This window comes from Brugia malayi (genome assembly GCF_000002995.4).
Source record: "Brugia malayi strain FR3 genome assembly, contig: Bm_v4_Chr4_scaffold_001, whole genome shotgun sequence".
Classification (NCBI taxonomy): Eukaryota; Metazoa; Nematoda; class Chromadorea; order Rhabditida; family Onchocercidae; genus Brugia; species Brugia malayi.
In genome coordinates, this window is record NW_025062478.1 from 3,328,578 (window position 1) to 3,343,702 (window position 15,125).

At 21.6% G+C, this 15,125-nt stretch overlaps 1 protein-coding gene across 2 annotated transcripts; it reads left to right on the top strand.

Annotated features, from left to right (window-relative positions):
• Positions 1-8,761: 8,761 nt before the first annotated feature.
• Bm6349 (Uncharacterized protein) lies at positions 8,762-13,106 on the top strand (the record flags this gene model as incomplete). Of its 2 annotated transcripts, XM_043081487.1 has the most annotated exons (8): positions 8,762-8,939; positions 9,093-9,264; positions 9,839-10,030; positions 10,349-10,596; positions 10,788-10,994; positions 11,250-11,478; positions 11,766-11,818; positions 12,886-13,106. In XM_043081487.1, 8 exons carry the CDS (start codon positions 8,762-8,764, stop codon positions 13,104-13,106), a joined length of 1,500 nt encoding a protein of 499 aa, XP_042937421.1. The 2 variants fall into 2 exon arrangements, with proteins under 2 accessions (XP_042937421.1, XP_042937422.1); XM_043081488.1 differs by lacking the exons at positions 8,762-8,939; positions 9,093-9,264; positions 9,839-10,030; positions 10,349-10,596 and having other exon boundaries at positions 10,829-10,994.
• Between the last annotated feature and the right edge of the window lie 2,019 nt (positions 13,107-15,125).

Here is a 15,125-nt window from a genome sequence, read left to right on the forward strand (position 1 = left end):
TATTGAATGCACAAAAGTATGTCAACAATTGATAGATTAACATCTAAAATGTCTCATATCGAAGCATTCTTGAACGAATGAATTTTACTCATTAAAATGTCACTCTTTTTCACTCAAAACATTTACATATATGTGTGTTTCATCTTTAAGAATAAATTTCAAAAAGTATATTTCACCATGTACATTCATATTTTTCAAAAAATAAATTTAAAAAAATATATATATTTCACCGTACATATCTACATTTACATTTAACATTTTTAAAAAAAAAAAAATTTTTTTTGGAAAGTATATTTTACCGTACATTCACATTTTTAAAGAATAAATTTTAAAAAGCGTATGTCATCATACCTTTACATCATGTCATATACCTACGAATTTAAATCTATGGGTTTTACTTATTCATAATATCAGTTTATAATTCTTAGAAGATTACGGTCAATGTCAAATCTATACGTTAATGCAAATTACTACCTATGTAACCCATATATTTTATGAGAATCATTTACATAATTGATGAAAATTTAATTCCGTTTTTTCTTTTTTTTTTAGAGGAACGGAAAACCGGATAAATAAAAGATTACCGTTGAGTAATTTTATGTTATTTGACTTACTTAATATAACTCTCAAATATAGAGCTATTGTCTTATAGCCAAACTTTAAGATTATCATTTATTATAACATAGAGAAATGACAGAGTAATATGTCATTTTACATGTCATCAGTTCACTGACCTGACATAATTAATTTCTAGGTCATTATGGTCACTAATTGGTCAAGCAGCAACAGGAACGAAAAACCGGGAAATAAACGCACATTAAAATCTGTGCCAAAACAAATCTAGAATTACAAGTAAAAGGTCAGAGAAATCAAAACTGTAATTACGTAATTTACATTTCCGAAATGTAAAGAAAGTTATCTTTAATATTTCAACAAACTGAAATATTTGATTGACAAATATTATATCTTTTAAATTTTCTCTCATTCGTCGTCAAATATTTTTTTTCAAAAACGCTGTATTTATTAAAAATTAAAAGTTTAATGTATATTAAGCGTAAAAGCTAAAAACGAATATGTAAAATTCTCTTTATTTTTTTTTTTTTTTTAGAAGCTCAAAAATTCAAAATTACTTACATTTTAGGTAATTTAAGTTTAGTTTAAGCTTAGGCTAATATTACTTGAAGATTTTGAAATTTCCAAAAAAAAAATTTTTTTTTTATAAATTTAAAAATGTTTTATCGTTAAATGAATAAGTCAGACTATCATCTTACATTATACATAAGCAATTTTTATATTTTTATCGATTGTACATGTATATATGTTATACAAATATTTATAATAAAAAGTATAGTTAATTTGAAAGCTAATTCGATGATTTTCAAAATTATAATTTTCGGAGAATTTCAAAGAAATAACTTTTTATGACATTTCCTTCAATAAATCTTTGCGATGAATGTTTTAACATTTTAATGCAATTTGTTTAAAAATTCATCAAATTTATTTAGTTTGAGCATGAATTTTTTAAAGGCTATTTGAACATTCGAAATAAATTTGCTATAACTTTTTTCTGTTTCTTCAATAAAATTTTTTAAAGACTATTTCGAATATTTAAGATTAATTTACTACAACTTAGTATATGAAATATTCGAAAGTGTAGCTTTTTTTTTGACCATGATAACTCTATTTTTTGGCCACGATACCTCTATTTTTTGACCATGATAACTCTATTTTTTGGCCATGATAACTGTATTTTTTGGCCATGATAACTCTATTTTTTGGCCATGATAACTGTATTTTTTGACCATGATAACTCTATTTTTTGGCCATGATAACTGTATTTTTTGACCATGATAACTCTATTTTTTGGCCATGATAACTGTATTTTTTGACCATGATAACTCTATTTTTTGGCCATGATAACTGTATTTTTTGACCATGATAACTCTATTTTTTGACCATGATAACTCTATTTTTTGGCCATGATAACTCTATTTTTTGGCCATGATAACTGTATTTTTTGACCATGATAACTCTATTTTTTGGCCATGATAACAATTACTTTCATAGTTTTTGTTACTGTAAAAATTTTTTGCGCTCCCTCAAAAATTTCAATCATTCCCTATCAAATCCTTTGTAGACTTTTTTTTTTCCTTTTTTTCTTTTAATTCTGTTATAGTTTTCACAATCATTAATATTGATTCTGATCAAAGATTATTTCCCTCGTGCCATTTTCTTCTCATTCATCAAATTTTTCCCATTTATTTGCATAGGAATGTTTGGCTGTAGTTCTTTTTTTTCTTCCTTTTTTCCCATGCTATAAATGATTTCTCTAATATAATAAAAATTGCTTCAATGTTTGACAGATGCGTGGGTGTTGGATAATTTCTTGAATGGAAAAGAAAAAATAGTAATAACAATAACAATAAGAGAAAAGAGCTAAGCAATAAACGAGAATGAAGAAGGCAAATGGTAGTGTATTCTTGTTTGCTAATGGAGGTGAAACAGCTTACAGTGACAAGTGGAAATGTGATGATGATTGTTTATGGAATTTATTAAAGAAGAAAGAAAGAAAGAAAAAAGGGAATGAAGAAAGAAAAAAAAAAGATTCCGGAACTGATATTGTTAAGCTGAAAAGCAAATTATAGCATTTTGCTTTAAAATTTAACAGTGCAATTTGTAAATGTTAAATATTAAAGTGTTAAGGATTAATTCGGTAGTAATTTATTTAGACTGAACAGAACTTTTATAGCATAATGAAAATTTATTTTTAATTTTAAAAATAAAAACTTTTTTTTTTTGAACAAAAAAAAGATGAAATTAATCAGAGCATTTAGAATTGATATGAAAATGTAAGAATGAATAGTTATCACAAAAAAAGAAAAAAAAAATGATAAGCAATCATTTCATAAAATTTGATTTTACATACTAATTAAACTATTCATGATTAGATAAGATTAATTAAAATATGATTAAAATTTGATTATATGATAAGCAATAAAAGTATCGAATTTTTGTAAATTGAACTAAATACTTTAGAATATTCATGATAAATGTGATTTTTGCTAATACTTTGAATAAAACTATTTTACAATATTCAAAGCATTTATCAGCATTTCTTGAAATGATATAATATTTTAGATACAATCTAGAATATATAGAATTAATCAATTTATTTCATAAAAAAATTTTTGATTAGTATGAAATTAAAATAATTTTTGAATTGCTTTTTTTTTTCCAGCAAAAATAAAAAAAAATTTAGCTCTAAAATTAATAATTGAAAAAGATTATTTTCAAATAATAAATTTACACATTCAACTAGATAGCTATTAATTGCAATTTTCATTATTAAAACTAAATAAATTTTAAAACTATAAAAAATAATTAAAAAGTGAGAGTGATATAGTAAAACAAAAATTTTCATTTAAAATTTAGTCCGTATATTCTCAAAAATTTTTCCTTCTATTATTATTTCAAATAGAACATATATTATTTGATGACTAATTTAAATTTATTTATTTTATAACATTTGATAAAACTGTTTCATTTCGTTTTTTCCAAAATTACCAAATTTTTTCATATTCCAAAAATTACATTTTTTTTAAAAAAAATTTTTTAATTAAAAATCCAAAAAATTTTCCAAAATTATATTCGTTTTAAACTTACGCAAATTTTTGAAGTCTATTTTATATGGGTGTCTGTTTGATAATGTATTCATTCATAAATTAATCCTTAAGCATTGCAATATAATTTAACAAATGTTCCAAATATTGTCAACAAATCGATAACTTTTAAAATTATTATCTGATAGTTTCATTTCAGTTTTGTTTAACTTTCAATTTTTGATTTTTTTTTTTTTTTTTTTTTTTTGAACTATTTTTAGTTCAATCGGTGTTAATTTCTAAAGTTCAATCCCATTTTATTGTAATGATTATTATTTGATCGATGAAATTAAATTAGTAAATATAAAACAAATTAATTTGATTTATTTAGCCTTATCCTTTCCCTTTTCTTTTTTTCTTCTAACGAATCGTCAAAGAGAGAGGGAGAGAGAGAGAAAAAGAGAAAGATATCAATGAAACATAAATTAAATTGTTTAATTTTAGAATAAATACCAAAATACAATCATTTGAAATTACAAATTACATTTATTTGTTATTTTAATTTCAAAACTTTCCTCTTTTAAAAATATGCAAATTTGCTATCATAAAATATCTCAATCTTAAAATTTTTAGTTCTTAAAAAATAAAAGTATTAGTGTTTAAAGCAATATAAATCATATAATAGCTAAAAATTTCACTTATTTCCTTTTTTATTTATTTATTTATTTTTTTATCAGCAATATGCGAATGCTATTCGTCCCTTGCTATTGTTATCATTTAAATCATTTGCATTCCAACTAATTAAACATACATTTTCCTGTTTTCATTTTCTTCAAATAAACCTGTTTTAAATTGAGAACAGATAAGAGAAGAATTGAATTTATTACCTACGACACATAACATTTACAGTTATCTCTGCTCAAGCAAAGAAATATCATTCATAAATTTGGAAAAAAAAAAATAAAATAAAATCATAAAATAGACTATGGATGTCTTTTTCATCAAAGTACATTTCAATCAGATGACAATCTGTTCATTATACTTTTGTAATACCGAAAGTATATTACGTCAAAAATTGACAGATGCATTTGCTACTTTAAATTGTTAAACTAAGTCTTTTTCAAAAAACAGAAGAAAAGAAAAACAAAAAAAAAAAAAAAAAAGATTTTGCAACAGATAAAATTGTTTTAAAAAAAAAAATAAAAATAATAAAGTTAATAATGCTTATGTGTAATTGTAATTCTTTGCGAACTGTTAAATTGATTATGTCTTTTTTAAATATCAAAACTAGCAATTAATATCATATCAGTTATGCAATTATCATACTTTTAACTTTTATCATTTAAAATATAAAAGAAAAAAAAAAAAAGAAAAAACTTCTAATCATATTTACAATATTTATTTGGCATAAAATTATCCACCTAAAAAAAATTTCTCTAATCACACTATATTATATCAAATAATCAATTTTGTAAAAAAATGAATAAGAAAATCTTGAAATGATATCAATCTATCATTTCTGCAGAAAAAAAAAAGAAAGAAATATTATTGAATTTGATTATCTTTTATTAAATTTAAATATTATCCATTAATACAATATGTAAATATATAAAATATTTCAATTTCATATGTTTACAATTGATACTATTAATCAAAATTTAATTTAAAAAGACAAAAATATAGCTAAATTGATATTACTAATTAATAATTTTGATATTTTCGAGAAATACCGATGAAAAAAAAAATATTAATTATAAAGAATAATCTAAACAATATTTTATCAAAAAACAAAAAAATGAGAAAAAAAAAACAAATGTTAAAATTTTAACAAAAATGACTGTATAATATTTAAATTTGATGAGTAATTAATGCAATCTTTACCTTTAACCTTTAACCCTTAACCTTTATATTGAACACTTATGTTCGTGATGAAATAATTTCATTTACGTGAATCATTTATAATAGCAAAGTGATTTATGTAAACAATTTATTCAGTAATCGATTATATATTCTTCATCAATTAATAAATTCCGATATATCAGACATAAAAATTGTACTTCCAATAAGATAAGATGACCCTAAATTTAATTTCAAATAAATGTACGCAGGTTATTATTTAATATTTAATTAATTTTGGGTAAACATTTTGAAGAATAATTCAATTATTCCAGGATTAAAGGAGGTAATAATTTTAGACTGATGAAATTATATATTTAATTATTTGCAGCTTCTTTATCAAAATAAACTATCACCTTCATTTCTATTCTATAACTGACCAAAATTTACTAATTGAAATTTAAATTTTAGATTTCAAAAAGTACTCAAATATACTTTGATGTTTTCATTTTAAGATTTCATTTTTAGATTTTATTTTAATCCAAAAAACTAAATTAATGCATACAAATGAATGTTTTCAACTTTAAACTGTAAGACATTACCTGGTAGCAATAACTAGCTAATGCTTCAAAATAAAATTTTAAAAAAAAAAGAGTATCCAAATATATTGAAATACATATTTCTTTTTGTTTTAAAAAAAAAAAAAATTAATTTGATTATAAAATTTATGGCTTAAAGAAATGCAAAAAAGTTGAAAATTGATTAATATTTTTTTTCAAATGTTTCTTTATTGTAACATAAATTTATTCCAATTGCAAATATTTATCGATCACACAATTTTGGCATAAATTATGATCAATGATCTGTATTTACATGTTTACCAATGCTATAAAACATATTTTAGTAAAAAATAAATAATTCAAATTTAACTTATACAAATTAAAAAAAAATTAATCAATATGAAAATTTAAATTTAAATTTTACTTTTTAATTAATAGTTATATCAAAAGCAAAGTAATCTCAATGAGTAAACATTGAATGAATGAAAGTATAATATTATCATTTAACAATAATTAAAACTACTAATAAATTACAATAACACATCAAATTACTGTTAAATACTTTTTTTATTACCTAAAAAAAATCTTTTTTTTTTTTTTTTTGTTATTGAAGAACAACATGATTAACTTATACTTAATAGGAAAAGTTTAAATACATTTAATTGATTTTATTATGATTCAGTTGAGTTTAAATATAAATAAAAATTCCAATGGCATTTTTTTTTTTTTATTTTAACTTTTGAACTTTACTTTTTTTTACAACAGAAAACATGTTTTCTTCGTTTTTTTTTTTTTTTTTTTTTCTTCGAATTTACTAAAAATGAGTAAAGAAAAAAGAAAAAAAAATTTTTTTTTTCAATATTAAACGTAATTAATTGGTTGTTGTGAATTTTCCTTTTTTTTTTTCTCGTAATTCTTAATAATAAATAAATGCTAATGTTATTTCATTTTCTTCTTTTTTTTTTAGTATTTTTGATATGAATTCTGTAATATTACAAAAATTTAACTTTAACAATTCAAAAATTTAAATTTAACTTTTCATTACCATCAATATATATATCTATTATTGCTTTAAAATTATTTGTTATTGCTTATCATAATTTCAAATAGGAATCACATATAAATTCATTGAAATAATAATTATTATTCGTTTTGATAGTTGTATTGCAATAAATTTTTGAATTATTGAAATATTTTAGACAGAAATTGCATTGGTTATTATCATTTCATATAATCAATTTTTGGTTTTTTTTTTTTTTTTTACTAAAATATTATTTATAAAAACTATTAAATATTAACTTAACATGACTTCTGTGACGGAAGACTTTTTATTATTATTATTATTTTTTTTTTTGAGTTTTGTAAAAGCTACTAAAATATTTTTGATATAAATTCTAGAGTTATAAACTTTTCCTTGCCATTAATATTGTTATATTATTATTTTTAAATTATTTGTTAACAACTTATTATCAATAAAGATTTCAAATAAAATTAAATCTATTAATTAGAATATAATTTGGAAAATATTATTTACAATCATATTTATTTTATGCTTACTTATAATTTACATGTAAATTAAATTGAATTTTATAGCTAAATTTTCAATGTTATAATCATTCATTAAAATGTGAACAAATTAAAATGTTATTATCATATCATATAGTAACATTTTAAATTAATATATATTACTAATCAGAATGCTTCCTTTTATTTTTTTTTTTTCAATTTTTCTTTTCCAATATGATTTAAAAATTTTTCTGTTTTCTTTTTTTTCTTTGATTTGCATATTTTAATGAAACAAAACTTAAATGAAATTCATTTCATTCATTTTTATTTAAAAAAATATTTTACTTCATTAATAAATTTTTTTTTTAAATTCATAATTTATTTGATAAAAGTGTTTTACTTCATTAATTTGTCCTGTTAAAGTTTACAGTTTCATTTTCATTCAAATTATGATCAATCATTTTTAGTTCAAAAGTCGTACGCTCTAATTCTCCTTCGTCAGCAAAAAAAAAGAAAAAAAAAAAAAAAAGGAAAAAAGGAAAAAAATTTGTTTACTGTGGAAGGTTGGACTTTTACAAATTTTTTTTTTATGCTTCACAAAAGAAATCATTCATTTTTGAATGGAATTTAGTTGCTGAACGATTTGAACATTATTTGACCTAACTGACCTCTTTCATCTTAAATAAACTTAACTTTACTACCCTTTTTTTCTTTCGTTCTTTTTTTAAATTCATCTTTTCTATTTTTCTTTTTCTTTACACTCTCATATTTATTACATCTTTTGACTAAGTATAACCATCCAAATTAAAATATAAAATTTTAATCTATAAAAATCAGCCAAAAGACCGAGAGAGAGAGAGAGAGAGGGAGATGGATGGGTGGGTGGGAAATATTTGTTGTATAAAAAGGACTAATTCTAGTAGTAATATCTGCACAATCAGAATTGTTATTTAGTTTTGATACTATTTGTTTGTTTGTTTTTTTTCTTTCAAATTAAATAATTCGAAATTTAAGTTTCATTTCAATAATAATAATAATATTAATTAAACATTTAGTTTTATTTTCAAAATTTCAGTTTTATTTGTTGAATATAATTTCTATTTTCTATATTACTAATTAAATTTTTATTTTTCTTTTCTTAAAATTTTTGCTAGCATTGTAATTTTTTTTTCTTAATTTTTATAGCTAAAAGCGTATCTTTAAAATCTTTTGATAAATTTAAATAAGTGAAAAAAAATTTTTTTTTTAATTTTAGAAATTATGAAAAAAGGAAAGTCTGTGGTAACTATTGGATCATTTGGAATGGAAAGTGAAAAAAATGCAATTGAAAGACATCGGAATGAACAAGGCTTAGGATGGATTATAACAAGTTTTTTTGTCGTCGGTGATTTAGCTGGTGGCGGTATTGTCGCTTTACCAGCAGCTATTGTGCAAACAAGTAAGCATGCATATAAAATGTATTTGTTTTAAATTTTTTAAAATAAAACTTTCTAAAATATTGAATTTTAACTTTTCTATAAAATAATGCTTTTTAATACATAAAAATGTGTAAAATTTAGAATTAAAAAATAAAATAATACTGATTTTCCAGATTTTTGGCCTGGATTAATAATGAATACAATGATGGCTTTAGCAATGACATATACAGCGCATATGTTGGGCCTTGGCTGGGCTATTTTGCAGCGCAGATGGCCAGAATATAGGGAACATTGTCGAAAGCCATATGCTGAAATGGGTGCACGAGCAATGGGTAGCACTGTAAAGTAAGATTAGATAACTTTCACCTAACAATGGGTAACACTAAGATTGGGTAACTTTCTCTTAGCAATGGGTAATACTATGATTAGATAATCTTCTTGCTTAAATTTCAATAAAAAATAAATTTTTTAAATTTTTATAATAAAAGACAAATAAAATATGCAAATAAAAAGATTTTTTTTTTTCTCCAAATGATTATTTCTGATAATTTATACAAAATGGAAACAGAAATTATTTAATGATGATTAAAATTTTATTCTTTCTAAAAGTGGAAACAATTAAAATTTGATAAATTTACACTCAAAATCAACTGAACTTTGAACTCATATTTAAGCTAGAAGCATTTCTTTATTTAAATATCACTTTAAAAAAAAAAAAAAAAAAAAATTTCACTTGAAATATCTCTGCACACTTTTGAATGTAATTCAATTACACAAATAAAGAAGAAAAATGTAAGGATAAAATTTCAACATGATTTATCAAAAAAATATTTTTGAACAGCAATTAAAATTAATCTATGATAATATATTTGAATTAATTTGTTAATTAATTTTAACAATTTCAAATTTCACTATTTAGGCATGTAGTATCAGTATGCATTGACATAACACAATTTGGTATCGCTGTTGTTTACCTGATATTATCAGCTAAAAATATAAGCGATTTTATTGATGCATTCTTCAAAATTGAAATATCATTTTGCTATGTGATATTAGCAGTTGGTATTTGCCTTCTACCTGTTACATTCCTAAAATCTCCACAAGATTTCTGGTAATTTAACTTTTATAAATATATGCAAAATAATTCTGTAAAAAATGCAATAATTTTTATAATCTAAACACACTGATACAAAAAAAAAAAAAAAAAAAATTCAAAACATATCTTAATTTTAAAATGTGATTTAAAAATTTATTGCAAATTCTAAATTCAATAAAATGTAAACTTTCCTGTGTTTTAATAAATTATTTATCTTAGCAAAAAAAAAAAGAAATTCCAAAATAATTCTGAAAAGAAAAAAAAAGAGTGAAAAAATGAAAATAAAATGTAAAATAATTGTGGAAAATGAAATTAAATACATTTACTTATTAGGTGGGCTATAATATTAGCAATGATTACAACAGCTGCTGCACTAATAATGGTTATGATTGGCGCTGTAATGGATTATTCCACTTGCGCTCCGGAAAGAGAAATAAATAATAATTTCTTGCCAACAAATTATTTCCTTGCACTCGGAACAATTTTATTTTCATATGGTGGACATGCTGCATTTCCAACCATTCTTCATGATATGCGGAAACCGTATCATTTTACACGATCATCCGTAATGGCATTTCTTAGTAAGTTAAATTCCGGTTTTTTTCTTTTTCACATTTTCTGAATTTAAAAACTAAAAAAATTTATTCAAAATTTTGAATTCACTCTCTTACACAATTAGAAGATGTCAATATATTGCTAATTTAATAATTTTAAATTTTAAATACTTTTCATCTGTCATACTTTAAATCAAACATTGAATTACTATTTGCAGTTGTGTATTTGCTTTACACGCCAGTTTGCGTTCTGGCTTACATGACGTATGGTAATTCATTACGTGAATCGATTCTTAATTCCGTTCAAAATACAGCACTACAGCAAGGCGCAAATATTTTAATAACGCTTCATTGCATACTTACACTTACCATTGTCTTTAATCCTCTCAATCAGGAAGCTGAGGAAATTTTTAGCGTCCCACATCGTTCGTTCTTTTCTGTAATTAGCTTATTTCAATTTATAATTAAATTTCAAAGAAAAAAAAAAAGAACTATTCAAATGTAAATTTATAGATTAATTTCAACAACCATAATCATAGCCATAATATTAATAATGATAAAAGCAAAAATAGCGGTGACAATAATAATAAATAACTTTTATTATAATTATATTTGGCCATTTATTTACCATGAATACTTTGTTATTTAAAAAATTATAAATTTAAAATAATTAATTTTAGATTTTTGTTGGCAAAGAGTATTGGTTCGAACTGGAGTGATGTTAACAGTGGTTTTTGTTGCAGAAAGTGTACCTTCATTTGGACCTGTATTAGGTTTAGTAGGTAGTTCAACCTTAACTCTTACTGCACTCATTTTCCCATGTCTCTTCTACCTGTATTTAACAGTTGGCGATGAAATAGCTGAAGAAAAAGGAAAGAAAAAACCAGATGAGATACCTTCTTTAGCTGAGTTAGTTTAAATTTTTTCATTTTAAACAATTTCTTTTTTTTTCTAACAAAATAATTTGTGAAATTTTTTTTCTCTTTCATTTTTTGAAATATGATTTAAGATTGTTGAAAAAAAAAAAAAATTCATATATTAAATATCTATATGTTTATAAATTATCAGTGATAATAATTTGAAAAAAAAAAAAAAAAAAAAAGGATTTGATTCATTCTTTCAAAATAAAAAGAAAAATTGAAATGCAAATTAATTTTCTTAGAAAAAAAAAAAAACATAATGTATATTATTTGTAGAGTTTTATTACGATCACCCAGACGGCGTTTAATTATTTGTTCATTAATTATTGGTAAGTTAATTATTACTTTCTTCTTATTTAATTCCCAATAAATTTTCATTTGAAACTTTTATTTAATAAGAATTGATCTCTTACATAGCATATAAGATAAGAACTGATATGATATGATATGATAAGATATATATTATCTAATGAATGAATTTAAATTAGAAAAGATTATGCATATCATTAAATGTTATTTACTTAATATTCACACACAAATTTAAATCAAAGTAATCAATCAATAATGGTGCAAATTTTTAATAGATAAAAATATCATTCGCTTATCACTCAAATAATAAAATCTTCTTTGTATGCAAAGTAAGCAAAGAATAATAGAAAAATATATTTTGCATCAATTAAGTCATGTGATCTGTTTAATCATGTGAATATCAAAAGTGATAATTGTAAACATTCAATTATTGTTATTATTATTGTTATAGTTAGAAGAGACAGATTGCGCTTTTATAATTTGCGCTTGTAGTGACATTGTTGACAGTGGAAGAAAATCAAAACAGTTTTTGAAAAATTATAAATTTTTTTTTTTTTTTAACAAATCATTTGATAGTTAATACTTTTGTGATTCATATGTGCATTGAATAGGATAGATTTAGCTTATTTATGCATAATTTTTAAAATCAGTGAAATAATGATAAGTCATTTTATCATTCTTTTTTCTTTCCATATACTTACGAAAAAAAAAAAAAACGCAAACTTTATTTAAAAAAAAGGTCAAAGTTTAGTTATATTTGATTTTTTTTAAAAAAAAAAAAAAACTTTATTCAAAACGAATCAAAGTTTAACTATATTCGATTTTTTTTTTTTTTAGGGAGAGAAATCAACATGTTTTATAGCGAGAGAGAAAAAAAATAATTTGTTACAAAATTAAAAAACAAAAAAAAAAAGAAACCTAATTAAAATTTATTGCAAAATTAAAATTAAAATTTGAAAAATTAAATCAATTTTTTTACAGCAAATAATTTTCTTCCAAAATGTTTTAACAACTTTTTCTTTTTCATATTAATATTTATTTGTAAAAAAAAAAAAAATTAATTATGTAATGAGTTTATTTATTAAAGTAAGCGGATTGATCGGTGGTTGTTTGGCAACTTATACATCACTTAAAGAATTGGCGACAACACGTTTCACTGCGCCATGCTACATTCAACCATTTGTCTCGTCGACCGATTCAAAAGGTTCCGATGGTTACCTGAACTGTTGTGGTGTTTGGCAGAATATTTCACGATTAGGTGACAATTCTGACTGTAATCCATATTTGGATTTCTATAGTGGGAAATGAACTGATGAAATGCATATTTATTGCATTCTTTTTTTAAAAAAAAGAAGACAAAAAATAAAAACAATCATTGAATAATCATTTAATAAGAATTTTTTTTTTTTTTTTAATGTAAAATTGTTTGAGTATTATTTTTTTGAAAAATTCTTTGTGAATTTAAGAAATTCACAGGTCTATTTATAATTTCAAAACTTAAAATTATTTCTAACATGTTAAACATTATTTTTAAAATTTTGAAAGTTTATTTTGTTAACTTGCTATAGAATAATTGCAGGCAAAAAAAAAAAAAAAAAAAAAAAAAAACATTGTCGTAAAATTATTTAAAGGAATATATATATAAATGAAAAACTTGATAATTATTTCATTTCAGTTTTTAATTCTTTTTAATTTTTTAATTCCGATTTTCAGTTATTTATAAAAGCAAATCAACAATAAATTTTTCTTTTAATTCATTGAAAATTTTAAGTAATTCTATTGCGAACTTCCTGAATACTTTTAATTTAATTTTAATAAAAAAGTGGTATAAACATACATATATATAAATATACATACATATACATATATAAATAATATACAGTGCTATTTTTGTTTTTATTTCATATAAATAATTATTGAAATGCACATATATATATATATACATAAGTTATAATTAAAATGACCAAATTTGATAATAATCAAAAGTCATACAATATTTTAATGTATTGATTAAATTATTTACTGCTAAATGATATCATCAAAATTTAATTTTAATTCTTAAGTATTGTTATTTTGTCTTACTCTTTTATTTTTAAAATTAAGAACATCCTTGATCATTTCTGTTTTCACAAAATTATTTTTTAATTCAAATCAATTCTAAAAACATATAATTACAAAATTTTTATGTTAAATTCATCATTACAACTATTGAATGTGATAAAAATTGCAAAAAGAAAGAAAATATTCTTTGAAAAAAAAATATTTCAAGATCAGTTTAAATTGTGATTTTTATGTGCATAGCATTTCTTTTTTCTCTTCTTATTGATTTCAAATGCTTATTTTTGTTGATTGTCATCATTATTTGTAAATAAATTTGTCATATTTATCTTCTTTGACAAATTTACCTGAATATGTTATTATAATGACATGCAAACAATACTATTATTTTTCTTTTCAAAAGTTTCAAAACATACGATACTGTATATATCACAACTGCATGATAAAATCAATGAACCAATTAAAAAAAAAAAAAAAAAAATATTTAAATTATAAGATTATGAAAAATCTGAACCGTATTTAGAAATTACAAAAATTTTAAAGATTTAAAGTAAGACCGTATGCTTTTTTTTTTTTTTTTTTTTTTTTTGTTATTTAAAATATGAAATTTGAAAAATCAAATAACTTTATGAATTTGCATTTTTTAAAATACAAATTTGAAAGTATGAAAATCATGAAAAGTAATCATTCATACAAATTTGGTGTTTTCAAGAGTGTGTCTTCCGGATATTTGTGCAATTGAAATATTGCAAAAGCATAGGATAATGAATGAACGACTAACATTATCGACGACATCTACCATTCAGTGAAAATGTTGCAAATTATTGAAAAACTGAAAAGAAGAAAAACTTTTAAATTTATTTCTGATAATAAAAAAAGAAAAGGAAAGAAAGTTTAAAACTTGAATTTCAAGATGGATTGTATAAAACTTTTGACAATATTACAAAAAAAAAAAAAAATTTTTTTTTCGTATAAAAAATTCCAAAAATTTCAAGAACGAAACAAATTAAGCAATAACAATATAAATCATTAAAAATTACACAATAAATAATTTTGTAGAAATTGAAAATTAATTAATGAACATAAACATTTGGATTTGCTTTTTTTTCTTTTTTCAACATTATTGTTACTTTTTGTAAAAGTTACATTATTTTTCATTTCAACTTTATTGCTTTGTCTTTTAATGTAAATAATTTTTCTTGCAACAACAAAAAAAAGAAAGGCAAAAAAGTTTTGTATAAAACATATGTATTAAAAAAGTACTTCGGC